Raw genomic sequence first — 21,926 nt, 5'->3', positions numbered from 1 at the left:
GATTTCTGTATTTAACATTACCAGACTGTAAATCAGTGGCTTTCAATAAATTAGTGAAAGGTGCAATTCAAAATATGGAGTGTATCCAATGTAAATCAGAAATGTTATCCACATTATTCTTAACAAAATATGGAAAATACATAATTTTAATGATGCAACGTTGTACAGCTGATGGAAGAAAATTGGATACTTTAATAAAACAATATGTAGCAGCACAAATATCAATATCAGGAAGGACTTTTGTAGCAATTGCAATAATTTTCCATGATGGTCCTTCCACCACATCTGGACATAACACTGCCTATCTAAAATGTGACAAAGGCTGGACACTTTGTAATGATGCCCAGTTGGTTTTCAAACAACGTTTGCCTAGGGAATTACATAATTCCGACCTAATATTTTTGAAGCCAAAGTTTTAGGAAGCTAATTCACTCTCTGAGGAATTTATTATTATAATGTAATAAAACTACCATTGGACAGTTTACATAAAGAAGAAGTACAAAAATACCATTTGGCCTCAAGGAAAGGTATATTTTTGAATTATGGACTTTTGGTGGTCATTTATTCGGTGATTATTTTAATGTGGCAACATTTACAGTTTTTATAAGTTAAAGTTATAACCTTTTGTAAGCTGTAAGCATTTCATATATGTATATTTTGTATTTTCTGGTATTTTACTGAGAATAGTATGTTGTTTTTTTTTGAACAATCTTTCTGATTGTTTTTTTTTTGCCCGCTGTTAAGTGATGAGTACCATTGAAATCACTATTTCGAGTGAAATTCAATATATTCTGAGAACAGCAAAAAAGGCAAACAAATTACTTTGTGAAATTATGTTGTGTTGTAAAAAATGTATTATTATATGTTATAATTTTTATTTTATTTTCTTTCACAGATCCAAATTTTAAAATGAGCAATTTTTAAGAATTTATATTTGAAAGAAAAATAGGCAAAAATGAATAACATTTTTTATTCCTATTATTGTGAAGGTAAGTTTAACTAAGTCTCAATATACAGAATGAAGAGGCCTGCACGAATCTACAAAGTTGAAACACGTTTCTTAAAACACTTTGTTTATGAAGTTTTGAAATCTGACCATAATCAGATATCAAGTGACCTGCAAAAAAAGAGATTTGAGGGGTTCATAATAGTTCATCTTTTTAGCTGTTGAAGGACCGCAATCATTTCAATCATTCTTCTTTGAACATCTTTACAGTCAAAATTCTGTGCTTACCTTCTATCATTCGCAAGGAAATTTAAAAACGGAAATATGTCACTTTTTGTAACATAGTTATTGTGTAAGATACTCTTTCATATTTTCAAAGAGAGGAAAGGGCACTCTGTGCACTTTTTATTCTCCATGAAAATATAACCTCATCATGCAGACCACTTTCGGTTGAAAGGGTGTACTATAAGTGTTGTTGTGCATGATTGCACTTAATACTCATAGAACAAGACACATGTCTAGATTTATTAGAAATCGTAAATCTTGATATGTGTGTGAATGGTGCACCATTCTACAATTGGTGTAGGAAAGCACAACAAAGAGAATTGTTTTAATTTCTCCACATTTTTATATCTTCAATGCATGCTGAAATGTTCAGCATACATTGAAGGAGAAAAATGCATTTTCTCATTGTTTTTGTGCAGGAAGGTGTGTCTTCCTGTAGAAAAACAAACAGCACATGACACAGATATCATTGCACTATTGTGCAAGGGTGCCTGTGTCACCACATGGCTGCAGTTTAAGCAGCCGTGCAGAGACAAGCATAGATTTGCAACATATTTATGTACATATGTTGCATCCCTGTGCTTCGGAAGTACTACAGCACACTACAATTAAAGAGGTTACTGTGTGATGCTGCAGCACTTCCTTATAGTTCTGCACTCATGCACTCACCATACGCTACTAATGCATTCATTCAGTCAATTACATACTACACATACATTCATCTAAACTTTCACACACTAACAAAGAAATTTAGCTCTGTTTTTAAACCAGGAAAGTTAGTTCTTAAAAGAAATTTTTTTTTTCTTCTTTCTTCTTTTATAATTTTTTGGGGATTTTGTGAACAATTTTGTGGTTTTATTTGGTTTTTCTGAAGAAAAAAAACAAAAAACAAAACAGGAGAAACCAAACAATGAATTTCAGGGAAAAGTAAAAAACAAAACAAAAAAAAACTAGCAAATATGACTTTCCTGCCGGCGGCAGATGAGGTCGATTGACTGCTCGCCATAGCACAAAGTCTTATTGCACTTAGTGCAGAGCACTTTTAAAAATTGAAATTGAGGACGGATGTCCAAGGTTTGGTCTGACGGATGCACTCTTGACGTGCTTGGCTGCGATGAGGTGGATGGCGCAGGAGCAGGAGTGTCTCTCATCCGTCGGCACTCTTCTTTTGCAAGATTGTTTGGATGAAGGGTCCTCATGTGGTTCAGCATACTTGCCGTGCCGCAAGAGTATTTCTTGGTAGGATCCCCTCTTGATGAGACTCTTTTGCAAATCTTACATGTGACCAAGGTGGCATTGGTCTTATTCTGTCCTTCGGGAAAAGTAAAAAATTTCCACACCACTGAAGCGAAACATTTTTTGAGTGGTAACTCCTGCAAAAATTCATCCTCAGAGGTTTGAGGTGATGCAGGTGATGCCTGCTGCCCTTAAGCCATTTTTGGTTGCAAAAAGTTAGAACTAAGTGTATACTTAGTCTAAAAAAATCTTCTTCTCTCCAAAGAGATGGTTCTCCAAAGAAGCTCAAAGAAGAATGATTGGAATGGGTGGGTTCTTTCAGTAGTTAGAAGAGGAAGTGTAATGAACCAATCAAATCTCTTTTTTTGCAGGTCACATGGGATCCGCGCACCCTGCGCATACGCAGCATGCAACCAGCGCGCATCCGCGAAATTGAATAAAAAAAATTATAGGATTAGATGTAAAACAAATTTAGTTTTAAGACTAGTTTACAGTTTGTCTTCAATTAATATTCACATGAAATACATACATATATTTTATTAAATGTTAAATACTTCGCGGGATCCGTGCACCTACCGCATCATAGACGCATATGCTGCATCGCGGAGGCGCGTAAACGTCGCGTTACGTACATCGAACGTATCGCGTAGAGGCTGGGAGTCGCGTATCGGTCGCATAGCGATCGCGCACTGAAAACGTACCCAACGCATACCATGCGCGGATGCTATCGTGTATGGATCGTGGCCGGTGCGCTTATGGTGCGCGACTCCAAAAACATTGAAAAATAATTTATCTAAAATAAAGTTTTGCACATATAGTTAAAAAAATATTTTGAAAAATATAAAAAAATATGTTTGAAAAACCCATTAAGTTCAAATAATATTTTTACATTTTTAAAAGGATTAATTGAAAAAATATGTTTTTAAAAAAATAATAATAAATAATGAAATTGACACACTGAATTTGAAAAATATAGAAATCCAATCAAAATTATTAAGCATGATATCTTCAGAGATAAATTAAAGATAGGAATTAGCATTTAAAAAACCTTTCAAATTCACTGAAAAAACCATAGGTTTCATGCACGTTATAGTTAGGAATTGGCATTTAAAAAACCTTTGAAATTCACTGAAAAAACCAAAGGTTTCTGGGGGGTTATAGTTAGGAATTGCCATTTAAAAAACCTTTGAAATTCACTGAAAAACCATAGGTTTCATGCATGTTAAAGTTAGGAATTGGCATTTAAAAAACCTTAGAAATTCACTGAAAAAACCATAGGTTTCAGGGGCGTTATAGTTAGCTGGACATTTCCCTCATACAAAACCCTAGAAATTCCCCTGTTATAGTTAGTTCAGCTAACTATAACTCGCACCCCCTGCAATGCACTGCTGATGACATCACATATTACATCACTCATGACATGGTCAGTGACATCACTGATGAAATCACTGATGACATCTCAAATGACATATATATATATCGTATATATTTGAAAATTAAAAGGCTTTACACTTACCTTCTAAATACTTACTTTTTTAAGGCATGCGTGGGAAAGGCTAATGCGTGGTAAGGGCACGCATTATAAAGGCATGCATGGTAAAAATGTAGTCTTTGTAATGACTGCGTTGTTAAGGCATGCATTGTAATGCCATACGTGGCTCCTATAATGACATATATCTGAATTATTAGTTTGCCTTTTTGTTATTGCACCCCGTCCATTATGGGTGTGATAAATATGCATCCACAGTTTAGTTTTGATGGGCAAGCCTGCTGTAATTTAAAGTACGAACACTGGTCAATAATTAGTGGGACATTCAGAAATTGTTACGATAAGCACTAACAAACCCATGTAATGCCCTATATTATGGGCCAACTTATAATAGATGATAATTATCACACCCAATAAATTCCAAACACCTCACATCAATAATTATTATTTGTAACAAGTGCCATAGTTGTGTGGTTTGTTTATATGATATATAAGTCATGATTGAATCAATTTGAATTAAGATAAACCTTACTGAATACATTGGTCACATCAGCTAGTACCTACAAATATGAAAAAAAGATTATGCATTTCTAAAATTGACATTTATAGTATCAGGAATACTTAGCACAAAAGGCACTTTTGGAAATCTGTGCCTCCAATGCAGATGTACTGTTGGAGGAAGTGCAAGAAAGTGATGGTAATAGGTGGAAAAAACAGGTATATGGTCACTTTACAAAACTATTTTAAGTCCCATAGCAAACTATTGGTATGCAAGTGCTTCCAGCTTAGAAACTTGAATGTTTCCCTCTTCTCCCCCGCATTCCATAGGGTTATTAGATCAGGGGTTTAGGCACAAATACATTGTTTTCTTTGCAACTCAAAAATCTGTGGATAAATGGCAGTAGCAACGCACTGATTCTCCTAACCTTTAACTCAGTGGATTGTCAACCAGCAGACAATCTTCCAGGCAGAAGGGAGAGAAGAAAACGTGCCCTAGGGAAAGGGCAAAGCCATGGATCATGTAAACAGTTTACTTCTGAGGAACTTAAGTTTACCAGCAGTGAATGCTAGTGGCGGTTCTGAATTTGATGTTGATTAATTGTGCAATGTTAGTTGTTAGCACATCTTTCCTAAAAAAAAAGTTTCCTTGTTTGGAGTAGTACAAAATGAAATGCTGCCCACAGCTTGTATCATAGCTAAATCCCAATACACTTTTTCTAGTGTGGAAGAAAGAGGAGAAATGTGGTAAAGTTCTTGTGTACTAGTAGTTGAACTTCATAGGCTCCATAGTAGCTTTTTAAAAAACAATAATAGGGGTGTGTATAATTCACAATTTGCATAATTTGCGTCATGAAATTATCGAAAAAATATGGGAAAATGATGTGAAATTCCTTTTTAATAACCACAATGCAGTCATTATTCAGTGCAATATTTGAATATAAACTGTTCCCTTGCATCAATTTGCACTAAAAAAATTTGCTGCAAAGACACAATAGCCCGGAACAATCGCTGATTGCATTCTTGTTGTTCACATTGTTCCTACACTCCTGTGCCATATGAGTACAGTGAACAGACGTGTATTTACGCAATTGTTGTAGTGTCATAAATTCTGGAATTTCACATAACAAACATAATGCAAAATTCTCAAAATTGCATGAATTTTGCCAGCATAATTACAGTTATGTCTCTGCCTATTTTTTAACTCTGGGTATTAATGTAGTGAAATCTTAGCACGAACAGTACTAAGTACATTTCTTGCCTCCTAATTGTGTCAGTTCTTAAATTGGGCCTGTTTAGTATTAATCTGTTCATTGTGGAACTTGCATGACTTCACCATTCATTTCTTTGCCTTGGGAAGTCAAAGAGCACTGGTGTCCTATAATTAAAATTCCTAATTATCTTCCTTCTCAAATGATTTTTGCTGCATGTTGATATTTTCTATGTTGTTCAGTCTCTCTTATTTTTCTTAGACCATTGAGAACTGCACCACCGATAGGGATAAAGACGACTCATCCTCAGGCTTGGTGATAAAGCCAGGACCCAAAGCTGGAAAGGTAGTCTATTTTTTCTTGATGTAGATTTCCATTCTGTGAGCCCCCTCTGTGGAATTCAGCTGCTTGCTCGGTCAACCAGACTGCTTAGAGTGTTTACAATGACTATTGCTTTTTGCCTACATTTCTTTGGCAGATTTACTATGATTACTATGTAACTATGGGGCGCAGTCTTAACCCAAAATCATTTTTGGTATTTACTAAGCTACTTTGCATGGCTTTTCCCGGTCTTGTAAATACAAAGTAATGCAACGCAATGCACTGTGTTACCTTGTGCTTGGAAGGTGTTCCATGGGTGAAGCATATGTGTTCCTATGCCTCCACCCATGGATTTCTGCTGATTACCATATTTGCTAATTGTGGTGAGCCTGGAAATGCATAAACATGCTGTGTCTTCCCCAATGAGGGTTAATGACAAGAAATATTTATATTTCTCATCATTACATCCACTTCGATGTGTGATGCATTTAACAGCAAACATAGAAAGAGGAATATTTTTTGTACTGGAAGGTATTAAACAGCTGTAAATGGTGAATGAGAGAGTACATGAATGGCTTATTGGGTGAGTGAGTGGGTGTGTGAGTGGCTGTAAATGGTGAATGAGAGAGGGCATGAGTGACTGTATGGTTGACTTAGCAGGTGCTTGAGTGCCTGTATGGGTGATTGTGAGGGTATATAAGTGGCTGTATGGGTATGGGAATGGATGTGTAAGTGGGTGTATGTATGTGTGAGTGATTTTATGGGGGAGTGAGTGAGTGTGTGAGTGCCTGTATAGGTGAGTAAGTGAGTATGAGAGAGGCTCTATGGGAGACTGTGTGCTTTGCCTCAGTGACTGTTTAGGTGACTGTGTGTGTGTTAGTATCTGTTACTGAGTAAGTGAATGGGTGGGTGCTTATCTGTATGGGTGAGTGACTGTTTGTGTGAGTGCCTGTATGAGCAAGGCAGTGGGTGTGTGACTGGCTCTATGCATGAGGGAGTGGGTGCATGAGTTTTTGTATGGGTTTGTGAATGGTTATGTGAGTGTGTGGGTGTGTGAGTAGGTATATGAAAGAGTGCATGAGGGTGTGAGTGGGTGTATGAGTGGCTCTTTGGATGATGTCATCATTCTATTTCCTAACTATAACTTCCCGGTAAACTTTGTTTTCACACTCAATTTCTACATTTTATAATGTTATTTCCGAACTGTAACCTGTTTCCTTTGAGTGTGTTTGTGTGAGTTTTTGTATGGGTGAGTGAGGGGCTGTGTCAGTGGTTGCATGATTAAGTGAGTGGCTTTGTGAGTGGCTGTAAGGATAAGTGTGTGCATATGTAAGTGGCTGTAAATGGTGAATAAGAAGGTGCATGAATGGCTTCATTGGTGAGTGAGTGGGTATGTGAGTGGCTGTAAATGTGATTGAGTGAAGGCATAAATAGCTATATGGTTGACTTAGCATGTGCATGAGTGTCTGTATGAGTGATAGTAAGGATACATGAGTGGCTGTATGGGTGTGTGAATTGGAGTGTTTGTAGGTGTATGGGCATGTGAGTGGCTGTATGGGTGAGTTAGTGGGTGTGTGACTGCCTGTATGGGTGAGTGAGTGAGAGTGATAGAGACTCTATGGGAGACTATGTGCTTGCCTCAGCGACTGTTTAGGTGACTGAGTATGTGTTAATATCTGTACTGAGTAAGCGAGAGGGTGTGTGTGTATCTGTATGGGTGAGTGACTGGTTGTATGAGTAACTGTAGTGGCGAGGGAGTAGATGTGTGACTGCCTCTATTTATGAGGGAGTGGGTACATGGATTTTTGTATGGGTTTGAGAATGTGCAATGTGACTGATTGTGTGGATGTGTGAGTGGGTTTATGAATGGTTCTGTGGATGATGTCATTATTCTATTTCCTAATGATAATGTCCCTGTAACCTTTGTTTTTGCAGTGAATGTGTACATTTTATAATATTTCAAAACTGTAACCTGTAATCTTTGAGAGTGAGTATGTGAGTGAGTGCATGAGTGTCTCACTTAGTATGTGAGTGGGTGAATGAGTGTCTGAGTGGGTCCATGAGTGGGTGCATGACTGTCTGAGTGGGTGTGTGAGTGTCTGGGTTGGTCTGAGAGTGGGTGCATGAGTGCCTGATTAGATTCTGCTCTCTTCCTTCTTGTTTTCCGCCTTTTTTCTGCTCAATTATGACCTTTATTTTGCGTCTTTCTGCTAGTTGCTAACCTTTATTTTTCCTCTTTTTGCTTGTTTCTGCAATCTTTTTTGCCTTTTCCTGAAAGTTTCTGATCTTTATTTTGCCTCCTTCTGCTCATTTCTGATCTCTTTTTTGCCTCTTTCTGCTCGTTTTGGCCTTTATTTGACCTCTTTCTGCTTGTTTCTGATCTCTATTTCTCTTCCTTTTGTGCATTGCTGACCTCTAGTTTGCCTCTTCTGCTTGTTTCTGACATTTATTTTGCCTCTTTCTGCTTGTTTCTGATCTCTTTTTTGCCTCTTGCTGTGCATTTATGACATTTGTTTTGCCTCGTTCTGCTCACTTCTGATCCTTATTTTTCCTCTCTCTGCTCCTTCCTGATCACTATTTTACCTCTTCCTGCTCTGTTCTGACCTTTATTCTGCCTCTTTCTGCTTGTTTCTAACCGTTATTATGCCTCTTTCTACTAATTTCTGATCCCTTTTGTGCATCTTTCTACTTGTTTCTTTCCTTTATTTTGCCACTTTCTGCTTATTTCTGATCTCTATTTTGCCTCTTTCTGCTCATTTCTGACTTTTATTTTGCCTCTTTCTGCTTGTGTATGATCTATATTTTGTCTTTTTATGCTTGTTGACGACCTTCATTTTTCCTCTTTCTGCTAATTTCTGACCTGTATTTTGCCTCGTTCAGCATGTTTCTGATCTCTGAGTACAGTTTACAGGCAACGGCGGACGCAGTGACTGCACTCACCTGCTGTGTTCCCTTTGTATTTGATTCAACAATCCGGGTGGGTGTGCACAAGCTACTCCAGCAACTGCCGTTGTTGGATGCCAGCCGCGAAGCAGAGGATGGATGAGCCCAAGATATGGAGTGGGGCACCACCCGTTAAGTAAAAATAGTTTTTCAATAAGTCATATAGTCTCGGTTACGTTTTCTTAATGGATTTTTTTATTTTCGGGGGGTTCAATTACAAAATGGCTGCATAGGCCTCCTTGATAAGGCCCTTATCAAGGAGGCCCATGCAGCCACATGGCACATATTCATTCTTTCCTATGACCAGAAATCACTTTATGCCCTGAAGAAGTTCATTGCATATGAACGAAACGCGTTGGCTGGCAATTTACTGTATTTGGACTTTCACGAAAATAAAAAAATCTATTAAGAAAACCTAACCGAGACTATATGACTTATTGAAAAACTATTTTTACTTAACGGGTGGTGCACCACTCCATATCTTGGGCTCATGTTTCGGATCTCTATTTTGCCTTTTCTTCTCATTTCTCAACTTTATTTTTCCTCTTTATGCTCATTTTCTCCTTTGTCTTGCCTCTTTCTGCTCTATTCTGGCCTTTATTCTGCCTCTTTCTGCTTGTTTTTGAACTTTATTCTGCCTCTTTCTTCTAGTTTTTCACCTTTATATTGCCTCTTGCTGATAGTTTCTGATCTTTATTCTTCCTCCTTCTGTTCACTGCTGACCTTAGTTCTGCCTCTTTCTGCTTGTTTGTGGGCACCCCAGAACACAGCAGGAACTGGCTCTGGGCGGTAATGGTCCCCAAGGCACGATTGGCTCCAGGAGGAGGGCTGTGTGCCCCCCTCCTTCAATCTGCATGGGCCGGCTCCAAGGAGCTGGCAGTCCCTGGGGCCGAGTATGGCCCGGGAGGGGAGCTGCACAGCCCCCCACCCTATTTCAATTATGGTATTGGCCCCAGGGAGGTAGTGGTCCATGGGGCCCAGGGGTCCACTTGGCTCCCCATTGCTTTTAATTTAGCCTGGAAGGTGGTGGTCCCTGGGGCTTGAACCTTCCCCAGGAGTGGGGGTCCAAACGGCCTCCTCCAAATGTAGAATAAAACACCAGGAAGATGGTAGTGTTTTTTTGACCCCCCTTTATCTCCGACCACGCTTGACAGAGTATCTATCTATCTACATCTCTATATACATATACATTAATATACAACAAAAAGAGATGCAGAGCCTGATTGCGGATGAAAAACCATGCGTTTTTTTTATATTGAAAAGTGACTGCAACCTTATTTCCTTATGCGTTTCAGCTTAATAAAGCCTTGATCACAGGTGAGTAGAATTGCAACACAGGGAGGTGCTTGTGTCCATTAACCCACGTGGTTTGATGTCACACTACTATGGATCCCAAGATGCACCAGTGTTGTAATAACAGTCTATATATATGGTGTGATATTTAATTAAAATGCATAGCGTCCAAAACACCATATTTAGGTTTGTAATGTTATCAGTGCATCATGTCTGCTTTAAATAAAGTGCTCACTTGCATGTTGATAAAATGGCAAAAGCACATTGTCATGATAATGATATCCGAAATTGTCCAAGAGAGGTCGCTACCTCTCTTTTCTCCCCATCTCACCTCGTGTCCAGAAATTCCTCGGCAAATCCACCTATGTCTGGCACGAAGCAAGCAGGTCATGCCCCCATAGATATGTCACAACATATCATCAAAACACTCCAAAAAAGGGGGCCGCCAACCTTGCAGGGTGGCTGCTGCGAACAGGATTGAAGATCCTGTGACATTAATCCAACAAAAAGAGATGCACAGCATGATGCCGGATGAAAAACCATGCGTTTATTTTCATAATGAAAAGTGACTGCATCCTCATTTCCTTATGCGTTTCAGTTTAATAAAGCCTTGATCACAGGTGAGTATAAATGCATATATATATACACAAACACACATATATATACCTATACATACATAAATATATATACATACATATTTTTACATACATATATATATATATATATATATATTACCTACTGGCGGTCGCCAGTAGGTAGTTATAGTTGGGACCTAGTTACCATAGGAAAATGGCAACATTCTATTCCCAATAACTTTGGCGCCGATTGATGAATCTTCGCAAAATTTTCAAAACAAATTCTTCGTTGAGATCAGCTCCTATGTTGAAAGTTTGGGGGTGATTCATCAAGGGGGTGCCGAGAAAGAAGGGGGTCCCAAAACGTGTTTTCTCCATGTTAATTTCCATAGGAAACTTTAGACAAGGTTACAGGTCGAACGGGTGAACAGAATTATCCCAAATTTGGCAGGGAGAAGGGTCTTGGTCAAGAAAGCACGCTTTTGTTTATTTGGTGTAAATTCGTTCAGTAGTTTTTGAGAGGTATCGAAATTTACAGATATCGATTTTTGGGAATTCTGGCATCTGATTGGCTGAGGCGTTACGAGCACGAGCTTGTTGCTGATTGGCTGCGAGCGGTTGCAACTAGGAAGTGTTGATCGCCATTTTGCGATTCCGTTGAAGCGAGTAAGGTGAAAAAAGGGGGGGAAAGTGGGAAATGGGAGGGTAGGAGCACTGCAACCTCTGTGGGGTGTTTAGGGTGTGCTATAGAGGGGGGTGTGAAGCAAAGTATTTACCCCTAACAGTGTGTAAGTGGTGGGCTATGGAAATTAAGTGCGGTATTGGGTAGAGTCTGATGCGGGTAAGGTGACCTGGTGCGGGACTCGGGGATTAAAGCGTGAGCCCAAATTCTGTGTCTTATGCTGTGAAGTCATGTGCCGAGGCCGCTGCACTACAGTTGTGGAAGTAGTGTCCAGATGTGTTTATAACTACTAGGATGAACTACTGACCCATACTGGTATGAAAGTCCTGGGGTACGGAATATATGTAAGGTATTGTCTAGAGTCTCATGTTGCTACGCTGAGCTGCTGCCAGAGTTGGGGATTAAAGCGTGAGCCCAAACTGTGTGTCATATGCTGTGAAGTCATATGCTCTGGCCGCTGTGCCACATCTGTGCAAGTAGTGTCAGCATGTAGTTTTAGGTAGTTGGATGAAATTTTGTTTAGAACATTGTAGCTTGTGTATGGTGCTTAGATGGTGTTGTATAGGGAGTGCGAATGTAAATCAAAATTGTATTTGTAGAGCACAAACTACTCACCCCTATGGGTGAGAAGAGCTGGGGATCAAAGCAAGAGGTCTGTTCTGCAAACTGAGATGATCTGGCCGCTGCGCCACAGCTGTGTGGAGAACTCATTTTGGCGAGGGGTCGGGAGTTGGCGTTATATGGCCCTAAAATAGGGGGCCTAAGTTGTAAGTTATAGGGTGGCTCTAAAAAGAGCCCTTGTGTTCATTAGTTGGAGCTACATATAAGTGCGGATGCACAGCTTCAGGTTATTCAGAAAAACTCGATTTCCCTGATCTGTGAAGTGTACTCCATCACTTCTGTATATATCCGCCATATCAAAATGTATGTTGTTGTTGTATATGGACCCCATTTTGTGGTCTCTGAGGTATACAGAGACATCTTTGTTGACTTATTTCCGAAATGTTTCAATCAGAGGACAAAATTGTTTGGACCATTTCCACGTCTGTCTTTGGAATATATTGGAATATACAAAGACAGTTTGAGGCAAAAGGAACATCAATTGTCCAAAGGTGTCCTTCATAAGCATTTCCAAATCCACCCCAGTCAATGTGCCTAGGTCGTTTCCACCACAGTGCACAATCATGAGGTCAGGGTGTTGGAGATGCAAACAGGTTTTAGCCAAAGGCGACAATTGGTGCCACTTCAATCCTCTCTGTCCAAACCATTTAATGTCCACATTTTGTAAACCTAGGTCTAAGTCAATACATCTCTGTTCTGCATACCTCTTGCACCAGAAAACATAGCTATGATCCACACTAGCATTTTGAAGGTATGGCTGGAAGGTATGGAAAGATGTCTGTAGCTCACGCAGTTCCTTCGTAGAATAAGAGATATGTTTAAAGATGGGGAACTAGTTTCTTTTCGCATACAAAACAGTACCTAATTGGGAGATGAAAAGCATTGTTTTTTAAAAGTAGGGTGCACATTCGTTTTGTGGAAAAGAATGTTTGTGATTGGTTGAGAAAAAGCAGTTTGCACGTACATATTATAATACATATTATAGGATAAAATTTGCTCAACTCAACCACACCTGCTACTTGCATTTGGAAGGCACTGTTTGAACTTAAAACAATCGTGAAATTTTAACCTGTACGTGCCGTTAAATGTTTGAGAAAATGTTGCAAAAAAATATCGTTAGGTTTAAAAAAATTAATGAACTTTTAATCTCCACGTGTTCTAGAATGTTCTAGAAAGTGTGTTGATAGAATACGTTGCATTTCTGACTTCGATGTGTACTTGAATATTAAAAAAACTATTTATATGGAAAAGTAGAAAGACTGTAATAGAGAGAATTTTTGAAAGCTAAAAGAATCAAGGAACAATTGTAATTTGTTCTTGATTACCTACTGGCGGTCGCCAGTAGGTAGTTATCACTGTTAACGGTCTGAAAGTGCGGTGTTGCTCAGAGTGGCATGGTGGTGATATGATATGGTGATACACTCGGCTCTGAAACCGAGAATCTAAACCGTGAGGTCATTGCTGTAAAGTGATGTGGTCTGGTGTTTGTAGCATACGTGTGCAAGTAGTGTTAGTAGGCATTTATACCATACAGGGAGTGGGAAGCAAACTACTGACCGCTACTGTGTGTTGATAGTATACCGGAAGCGGGAAGCAAAGTAGTTACGCCTACTGGTGTGAAGACTTGGGGAGGAAACCGAGCTGATTGCTGTAAAGTGATGGGCTCTGGGCGGTGTAGGATACTAACCGCTGTAGTATAAGTGTGTAAGTAGTGTTAGTATGCGTTTATAGTATATAGGGAGTGGGAAGCGAACTACTCATCCCTACTGGTCTGAAGACTCGGGGATTAAACCGTGAGCCTAAATTGTGAGCTCATTGCTGTAAAGTGATGTGCTCTGGGTGCTGTAGCATACTTGTGGAAGAAGTGTTAGTTTACATTTATACAACATAGGGAGTGGGAAGCGAAAGTCTTACCCCTACCGGTGTCAAGACTCGTGGATGAAACTATGAGCTCATTGCTGTAAAGTCATGTGATCTGTGTAGTATTCCATTGTAAGTCATAGTAGAATGTTAGTATGTAATTCTACTAGAATCTAAGGGGCATATTATCAAGGAACGGCGTTAACATTATCGCTGCTTTAGCGGCAGGAAACTGCCACTAAAACGGCGATAATGGGCTTGATAATATGCCATAGAGAATTCCAATAGAAGCCCATGTTAACACCAGAACATGGGCTTCTATTGGAATTCTCTATGGCATATTATCAAGCCCATTATGCCGCTAAAGCAGCAATAATTTTAACGCCGTTCCTTGATAATATGGCCCTCAGTATGTAATGTTAGAATGTGGGGCTGTCATGAGGGGAACCTTGCGGAGTTTGTACACGATGCTGGATTAGACAGTTGCTTTGCAGTCTGCTCCTGTTGATGGTTGTTTCAGGTGTCTTGTTTTCTTGTAATAAATCTACTTATTGGATTCACTGCTGTCTGCCTCTTCACTACATAAATTTGGCGACGAGTGGGAGAAGGCAAAAAGAAGGCACCAATCAGCAATATTTCAAAATTGCTTGCCTTGTGCTGAAGACCTGTTTTGTTCGTGTAGCTGTTTCTGCTCATGCCGGGGTCGTCGGCTCATTGAACTATGTCATCCGACTTCTGGTAGGATTTATATTTTTAGGTTTTGCACTTCCTCTGCTTCTTTACTACATTCTGTTCGCTATACTAACAAATGCATCATGGTAGTAGGGAGGGCGACCTCTCAGGCGCAGCTCATACAATGTCCCAGGGTGTGCATTCGCTGGACATTTGTGTTTGCTATTAGAGGGTGGTGCATGGCTTCCACCCTGTGATAGCAAATACTTGTTCAACTACTTGAAGCGAGAGGAGGAAAACCTCGTATCGCTGTAATAGAGGGGATGCAGATGGTAAAAATGGAGAGAAAAGTATAACAGCAACAAAAAAAGCGGGGTCTCACCCGTTCTTTTAAATGAGGCCCCTGGTGGGTGGGTTCCGTGGCCAATCCAATTATTATATTGCGGGGTCTCTGTAGGACTGGGGATCTTAATGTCACATGTAAATTAGGCACGGAAGGGCACAGAGACATTTTGCAGCCTAGGGGAGCGCCACCTTCCCGGGTATTGTTTACTAATTGTTCGGGGAGTTCGAGGCCAACTGAAGTCCGGGGATCGCCACACTCCGGGTCTTTATTTAAATATGCAGGGTGGGCCTTGGCTGTCCCTGAAGCCTCGGTGGTCCTAGGCAGTGCCTTATTTGTTCTGTAATCACTAGGGGTGGGCGGAACTTACGTAATCGCGTTACGCAAATCTCCGCGAAACGGTAAAAATCTCCGCGAACACGCAGAAATTCCGCGAACACGCGGAATTGCTTGTTCGCGATACTTTTTTCCTGTTCGCGATCGCTGTTTGCGTGCTCGGGGTGAAATATCTCGCGAACACGCATATTGAGAACGCGAACAAGCAAAAAATTTCGCGAAGTCGCGGAACGCAGATTTTTGGGCAATTTCGCGTTCTCCGCGGAACGCGAAATTACCCAAATTCCGCAAATTCCGCGAACGGAACGGAATTTACCGCCCAGGCCTAGTAATCACACAGGCAGTACTTATGGTGTTATAAAGTGATACACTCATAGAACTCTTGCAGTTGTACAATGACCCAGGCTTCATTTGTCCAATAGTCCGTTAGATTATGTTTGGTAGGTGCACTCTAATATTAAACAATGTTGTCCATAAAATCTCCTATAAACAGATGATTTTCACAATAAACAATAGACAAGTGTCTGCAGAAAAAGAAGACCTATACACAGTTATTTATTTGAAAAAATAAGTAACCTTTATTAAAACAGAAATAAATAGAAATTTAACTTTTATAGGACAGTATAATAAAAAAAAACGTGGGTTGGACTCCAGTGGAAGCAGCCTAGGAAACCAGCAAGACAAAAATTAAACATAAGTATGTGTGCTATGTGGAAGAGGTAAAGAAAGGTAGTCCGAATGAAAGGACCATAGTGAGAATGGAAGGGAGGGGGAGTGGGTGGAAGGGAGAAGGGGAGGGAGAGTCAAAAGAAGAGGGGGAGGTGGAGACAGAGCGTCGGCCTATTTAACCCAGCCCTTAGTGTTTACCCTCCGTCACCCGTTTGTCTAGGACACTGGGGTCTGCGAGAAAGAGTGAGGTTTAGCAAGTCCTTAAAATTAAATACATGAGGCCAGAGATTATGGGCCATATTATGAAGGAAGGGCGATAACATTATCGCTGCTCTAGCGGCAGGAAACTGGCACTAAAGTGGCGATAAGGGGTTGATAATATGTCCTTGTGATTCCCTTAGAAGCCCAGGTTCTGGTGTGAAGCAGAAGAGGAGGCAGAATGAGATAAATAAGTTGTTAAGGGGAGCCATAAAAGATCTCTTTTGATTGCCAAGGATATGGGGGAGACATAATTAGTGTCTAGTCTGTGATGGAAACATACAGCGTTCCACCATGCTCAAAAAGTTCCTTTATCAGCTTGTTTCCAGTTGGAAGTTATTAAGTGGAAGGCAATAGCTATTAATAAATCTAAAAGTTTGAAACTTAGAGGCGATCAAGGCCATTGAGGAGATAAAATATATTAATAAAGGGAAATGGGATTTGGACTTTAAAAATTACCAGAATTTGGGACCAGACTAATTGCCAAAACAAATGAATTGGGGGACATTCAAATAACATATGTTTTAAATCTGCAGTGGGACATGGACAGGACCAGCAAACAGAATGAGTCAGTGGAAAAAGATGCTAAGGACATAGGGGAGAATAATAATCTATGATAAATGAAATAAAGGGTTTGTGTGGTATTTGCAGCTCAAGAGGTTTTATGGAGTTTAGACCAGATTTTATCCCAGGTAGTGATTGGCCATTCTTGAGCAAAATCTTTTTCCCACAATTTCTCAGTTTTTGATTTAAATCTTTCTGTGGAGAATAGTAATAGCTGGTACATTTTTGATGCTGAGGGAGGACCTTTTAGAAGTGAAAGAAAAGATTCAGAAGATATAGAAGAGTCGGGAGAAGTAGGTACATTTTGGAGAAAACGGTTGAGGGAAAGATAAAGATTATTATATTGTGATCTGAAGTATGATGGTAAAGAAAATTTAGATTGAAAATAAGAAAAAGAAGAAGGTTTGCTGTCTATAAGTTGTGAGATCCAGCATAAGCTTTTAGAGTGACAAGATTTCCAGAAAAAAAATTGATTACGAATCTGCAAAGATTTATTATGCCAAATAGGTTGATTATGGAGAGAGGTACTGGAGGGAAATGATGAAGATATCAGAGGCGAAAAAAGTTTATGAGAGTGAAAAATGACCGGGAAGCGCAAAGATGTAACTTTGGCAGTGAAAGTAAATATTTCTTGGAAGCCAAAAGGGGTAATAAGATCTTTTTGTAAATGTAGCCAGAGAGGTGGATATAGGGTAAGATCTACAGAGATACATTTAGCAGCTTGTTTTAGTGAGAATGTTGCATGATAAGTCTTAAAGTCGGGGAACTTGAGGCCGCCATTGGGTCTATCTTTTTTCAGAGAAGATAAAGCTATACGCGAAGATTTACCCTTATCAAGATGGAATCAATTTTTTTGAAGTAATACTGAGGGATATGAATAGGAATCATCAATATCATATATAGTATCAGAGGAGAAAGCATCATTTTAATAGAGTATAACCGACAAAACCAAGAGAAAAAAGAAAGTATTCCATCTATTGATATTATCATTTGATTTTTTAATAGTGTAGTCAAAATTTACTTTGAGCATGTTGACTAATGAAGGTGTGAACCATAAACCAAGGTATTTAATTTTAGTAGGCTGCCAGGAAAAACCGGAAGAATCAAAGAGATGTTTTTGACACAGAAATTGTAAAGGCAAAATTTCACATTTATCGGCATTCAAACGGTAACCTGAGAGTTTAGAAAAGAAAGAAACCTATTGAAGAAAGGGATTAAGGGATGTTTCAGGATTGGAGCAATACAGAAGAATATAATCAGCATAAACTGATAGTTTAACTTGATGAGAACCAGATTGGAAGCCTGTGATTCGGTCATCCTGTCTAATTTATTTAGAAAAGGTTCTAGAGCAATGACAAATAATAATGGAGACAGAGGGCAACCTTGTCTCACTCCTCTTCGAAGTGAGAAGAAATCAGAAGAGTGACCGTTAGCGAATATGGAAGCGCGGGGATCAGAATATAATAGAGAAATTAAAGTTATCAGTTTAAGAGGAAAAACAGCCCAACTTAAAGCTTGAAACATAAAGTCCCAACCAATCCTGTCAAAAGAGTTCTCAGCATCTATGGAAATTGCTGCAATCGGGTGCTCCAAAGAGGAGTCCTTGCTAAGTATATTGAAAAAGACTCGAGAATTATCAGAGGCAAGTCGTCCTTTGACAAAGCCCGCTTGTTCAGGACCGATGAGATCCGGTAAAATAGGATCAATACGTAAAGCCAAAATCTTCACAAAAAGTTTGTAGTCAGTATTAACTAATGAGATCGGATGATAATTGTTACAAAGAGAATGATCTTAGTCATCCTTAGGAATTAAACAGATCAATTCTTCTTGAAAGGTACCACTAGAGGTGGCCGTAGCTTCATAGGATTGAAAGAGACATAAAAGTTTAGGTAAAAGAATATTTGCAAAGTGAGAATAAAATTCAATAGAAAAACCATCAGGTCCAGGCGCTTTCCCACGACGCAACACTGAAACAGCTTGAGTTATATCTGCTAAAGAAATGTCAGTTCCTAAAGAATCAAGGTCAATATGATTGGGCATTGTAGAGGGAATAGACCGAAAATAGAAAAGAAGATCAGAATTATCCGGCGTAGAATAAGGAGTGTAGATATTTTAATAAAAATAAACAAATTCATTTAAAATATCCTTATCTTTATAAATAGGAGTACCTGCAGGACCTTGTAAGGATTCTATTTTAGTTCTATCCTTTCTGATCTTTAAATAATTAGCCAAAAGTTTACCCATCTTGTTTTGGCCACCATAGTAATGAGAACTGCTTTTCAGGAGATAATTGGAAGCTGCATCAGTAGTCAATTTATTAAAAGTAATTTTAGCATCAAGAAGATTTTTCTGATTGGATTCATTGTTAGAGTGGTAATATGCGTGTTCCAATTGTTTAATTTTGTTAAGTAATTGAGAAGATTGGGTTTCAAAAGATTTCTTTTTTTGTGACACAAAACGCATAATAAAACCTCTGGCGGCTGCTTTAAAAGAGTCCCCTACCATCACAAACGGGGGATTCTGAAGTGTTGTTGATGGTGAAAAATTCTAAGGCAAAAGAGTTAAACTTTTGACAACAATTAGGGTTGAGTAAGAGGGAATTGGTAAAATGCCATCTACCAGTGTGAGGAGAAAAGGGGATCAGGTCAATAGCAACAAGAACAGGGGCATGATCAGATATTAAAATGGAGCCTATCTCTGAGTGAAAGACATGTTGTGACAGGCATTTACTTAAGAAAAGATAATCAATACGGGATTGTGAGTAGTGAGCAGCAGAATAAAAACGGTATTCTCTAAGGTCAGGGTGGCATAATCTCCAAATATCAACTAATGCTTTACGTCTAATGGAAGAAACAAATTTAGCGTGCATTTTAGACGGTGTAAATTTGACAGTAGAGTGTCGCTCAAGAATGGGGTCTAGAATTTGATTACAGTCTCCCCCAAGTATAACATAATCATCGTCAAATGTAAGTAGTTTGTCTGATAGGTTAGGCCAAAAAAGTTTATCAATCAAAATAGGACCAAATACATTGAAAATAACAATAGGAATCTTATCTATGAGCAACTTAACGATAACCCAACGACCCTCCGATTCCACCTCTTGATGAACTAAAGAAACATTAAATTTTTAATGACATAGAATCAAAATACCATTTTTCTTACCTAGGGCAGGGGAATTAAGTACATGACCTACCAAGCATCTCTTTCACTTGGAAGTCTCAATATCAGAGATGTGAGATGCTTGAAGTAACGCAATGTCCGTTTTCAACTTTGCTAAGTGAGGTAACACCCGTTGCCTTTTAATAGGGTTATTCAATCCCTTAATATTCCAGGTAGTAACCCGACATGTACTTTGCTAATAAGAGTTTGAACAAGCATTATGCTTACAGAAAAAGCAGTTAAATTGACTTTATTAACGTAGGGAAAATAAATGGAAAGGAAGAAAGTATTTCCAAGTTAAAAGATAATTTAGAGATATGTAAAGTGTAAAAAATTTATAGAATACCAAGTTTGAAGAAAAGAACAGAGAAACTGAAAGAGATAAGTAAAAAATATACAGAGAAAAAGAAAGAAGGAAAATCAGAGCAAATGGAAAGGGAGAAACAAAAAAGAAACAGGAAAAAGAAGAGGATAGGAAAAAGGGACAGTACATGTCTTACAAAGACAACTGACCATCATACCTACAAAACAACACAGTTGAGGGGTGAACTACATCAGGAGAAGACAGCGACACCTGTGAGAATCCATTGAAGTAAGAAAGGACCACAGTCATGGATGTCAACATTACAGGAGGGTCAGGGGAGGACAAAATTGTCGAAGGTAAAAAACACCTGTAAGTGAAAAAGAAAAGAAAGAATTAATGAAAAAGAAATACTCATTAATTAGAAAAGTATAAGCAAAATTATGAAAAGATAAAAGCGAAGTAAGAGAAGTAACAGTATAACATTATAGAGGTATTACATATACAGAAAAAGAAATAACCATCACTTAACAATTTGCGAACAAGTAAAAAGAGAACAACATTGTAACATGAAACACATATTATATTCAAGCAGGTCTTGAAGTGTCAATAGCATTAGCTCCATGAAGAGTAAGAAATTTCTGCAGCGCTGCGGGGTCTTCAAAAGTTGTAGTTCGGTCCTTATACGTAACCTTGAAGATACATGGATGAAGAAGGCCACATTTGGAGCTGAGTGAACGTACTTGAGGACGAAGATCAAGACATTTCTTCCGGCGATCTGCGGTGATTTTAGCTACATCCTGAGAGAAAAAGAGATGATGACCTTCCCAAAAAACCTGTTTCTTGGATTTGACCACTGAGAGAACTTGAAGGAGATCGGTCTACTGTAGAAAAAGCATGATCACACCACAAGGTTTTGCTGAGATTTTCGGGCCAAGTCTATGAGCTCTTTGAATATTGAGTGAAGTGGTAGCAGGTAAGTCCAAGAGTTTAGGCAAGAAGGACTGAAAAAAGGTAGTAGGGTTGGACCCTTCAATATTTTCAGGAAGTCCATAAAGTCGGAGGTTATTTCTGCGATTCCTATTTTCCAAATCTTCTGCCTGTTTTTTAAGAAGAGACACTTCAGATTCTAGAGATGAAATACGTGAGCATGAAGATTCAAGAGATTCAGTTCGCTGTTCAACAATGAGCAATCGTGACTCCAATAAGGACCATTTATCATTTAAAAATTGCAAAGTTTTATTGGTTTCCTCTATGAATGGTTTTAGAGCTTGGATCTCTTCAAGCTTTTGGTGCTGCTCGACCTGTCTGCAGCCTTCAACACCATATCCCACCAGGTCTTGCTCACACGCCTTAAGGATATAGGTATCCGGGGCAAAGCCCTGAGCTGGCTAACTGATTTTCTAACCAACAGGACACAAACAATCAACCTCGGCCCATATCTCTCACAGACCACCACCATCACCAAGTGGGTCCCACAGGGCGCCTGCTTGAGCCTCACATTATTCAATATCTATGTCACCCCCTTGACAGGACTACTAAGGAAACTAGGCTTCACTCCCATTTCGTACGCCGATGACACGCAGCTCCTTCTGTCCTTCGACAAATCAAATACACACATTCAAGACATCTTTTCGGAAAGAATGAAAGGCATCGCACAATGG

At 39.1% G+C, this 21,926-nt stretch overlaps 1 protein-coding gene across 3 annotated transcripts in view; it reads left to right on the top strand.

The window, feature by feature from the left end:
• The window catches only part of LOC146788638 (putative cation-transporting ATPase 13A4), a 619,876-nt gene that overhangs the window by 276,198 nt on the left and 321,752 nt on the right, over positions 1-21,926 (top strand). For all 3 annotated transcript variants that reach the window (XM_085635832.1, XM_085635831.1, XM_085635830.1), the window contains one exon: positions 5,927-6,010. In XM_085635832.1, the coding sequence (XP_085491958.1) occupies positions 5,927-6,010 (84 nt within the window). The remainder of the gene's footprint in view (positions 1-5,926; positions 6,011-21,926) is intronic.

This window comes from Triturus cristatus, chromosome 11 (assembly GCF_964204655.1).
Source record: "Triturus cristatus chromosome 11, aTriCri1.1, whole genome shotgun sequence".
NCBI classification, from domain to species: domain Eukaryota; kingdom Metazoa; phylum Chordata; class Amphibia; order Caudata; family Salamandridae; genus Triturus; species Triturus cristatus.
The sequence above is the reverse complement of the archived record's forward strand: the minus strand, read 5'-3'. Positions and strand labels throughout refer to the sequence as shown.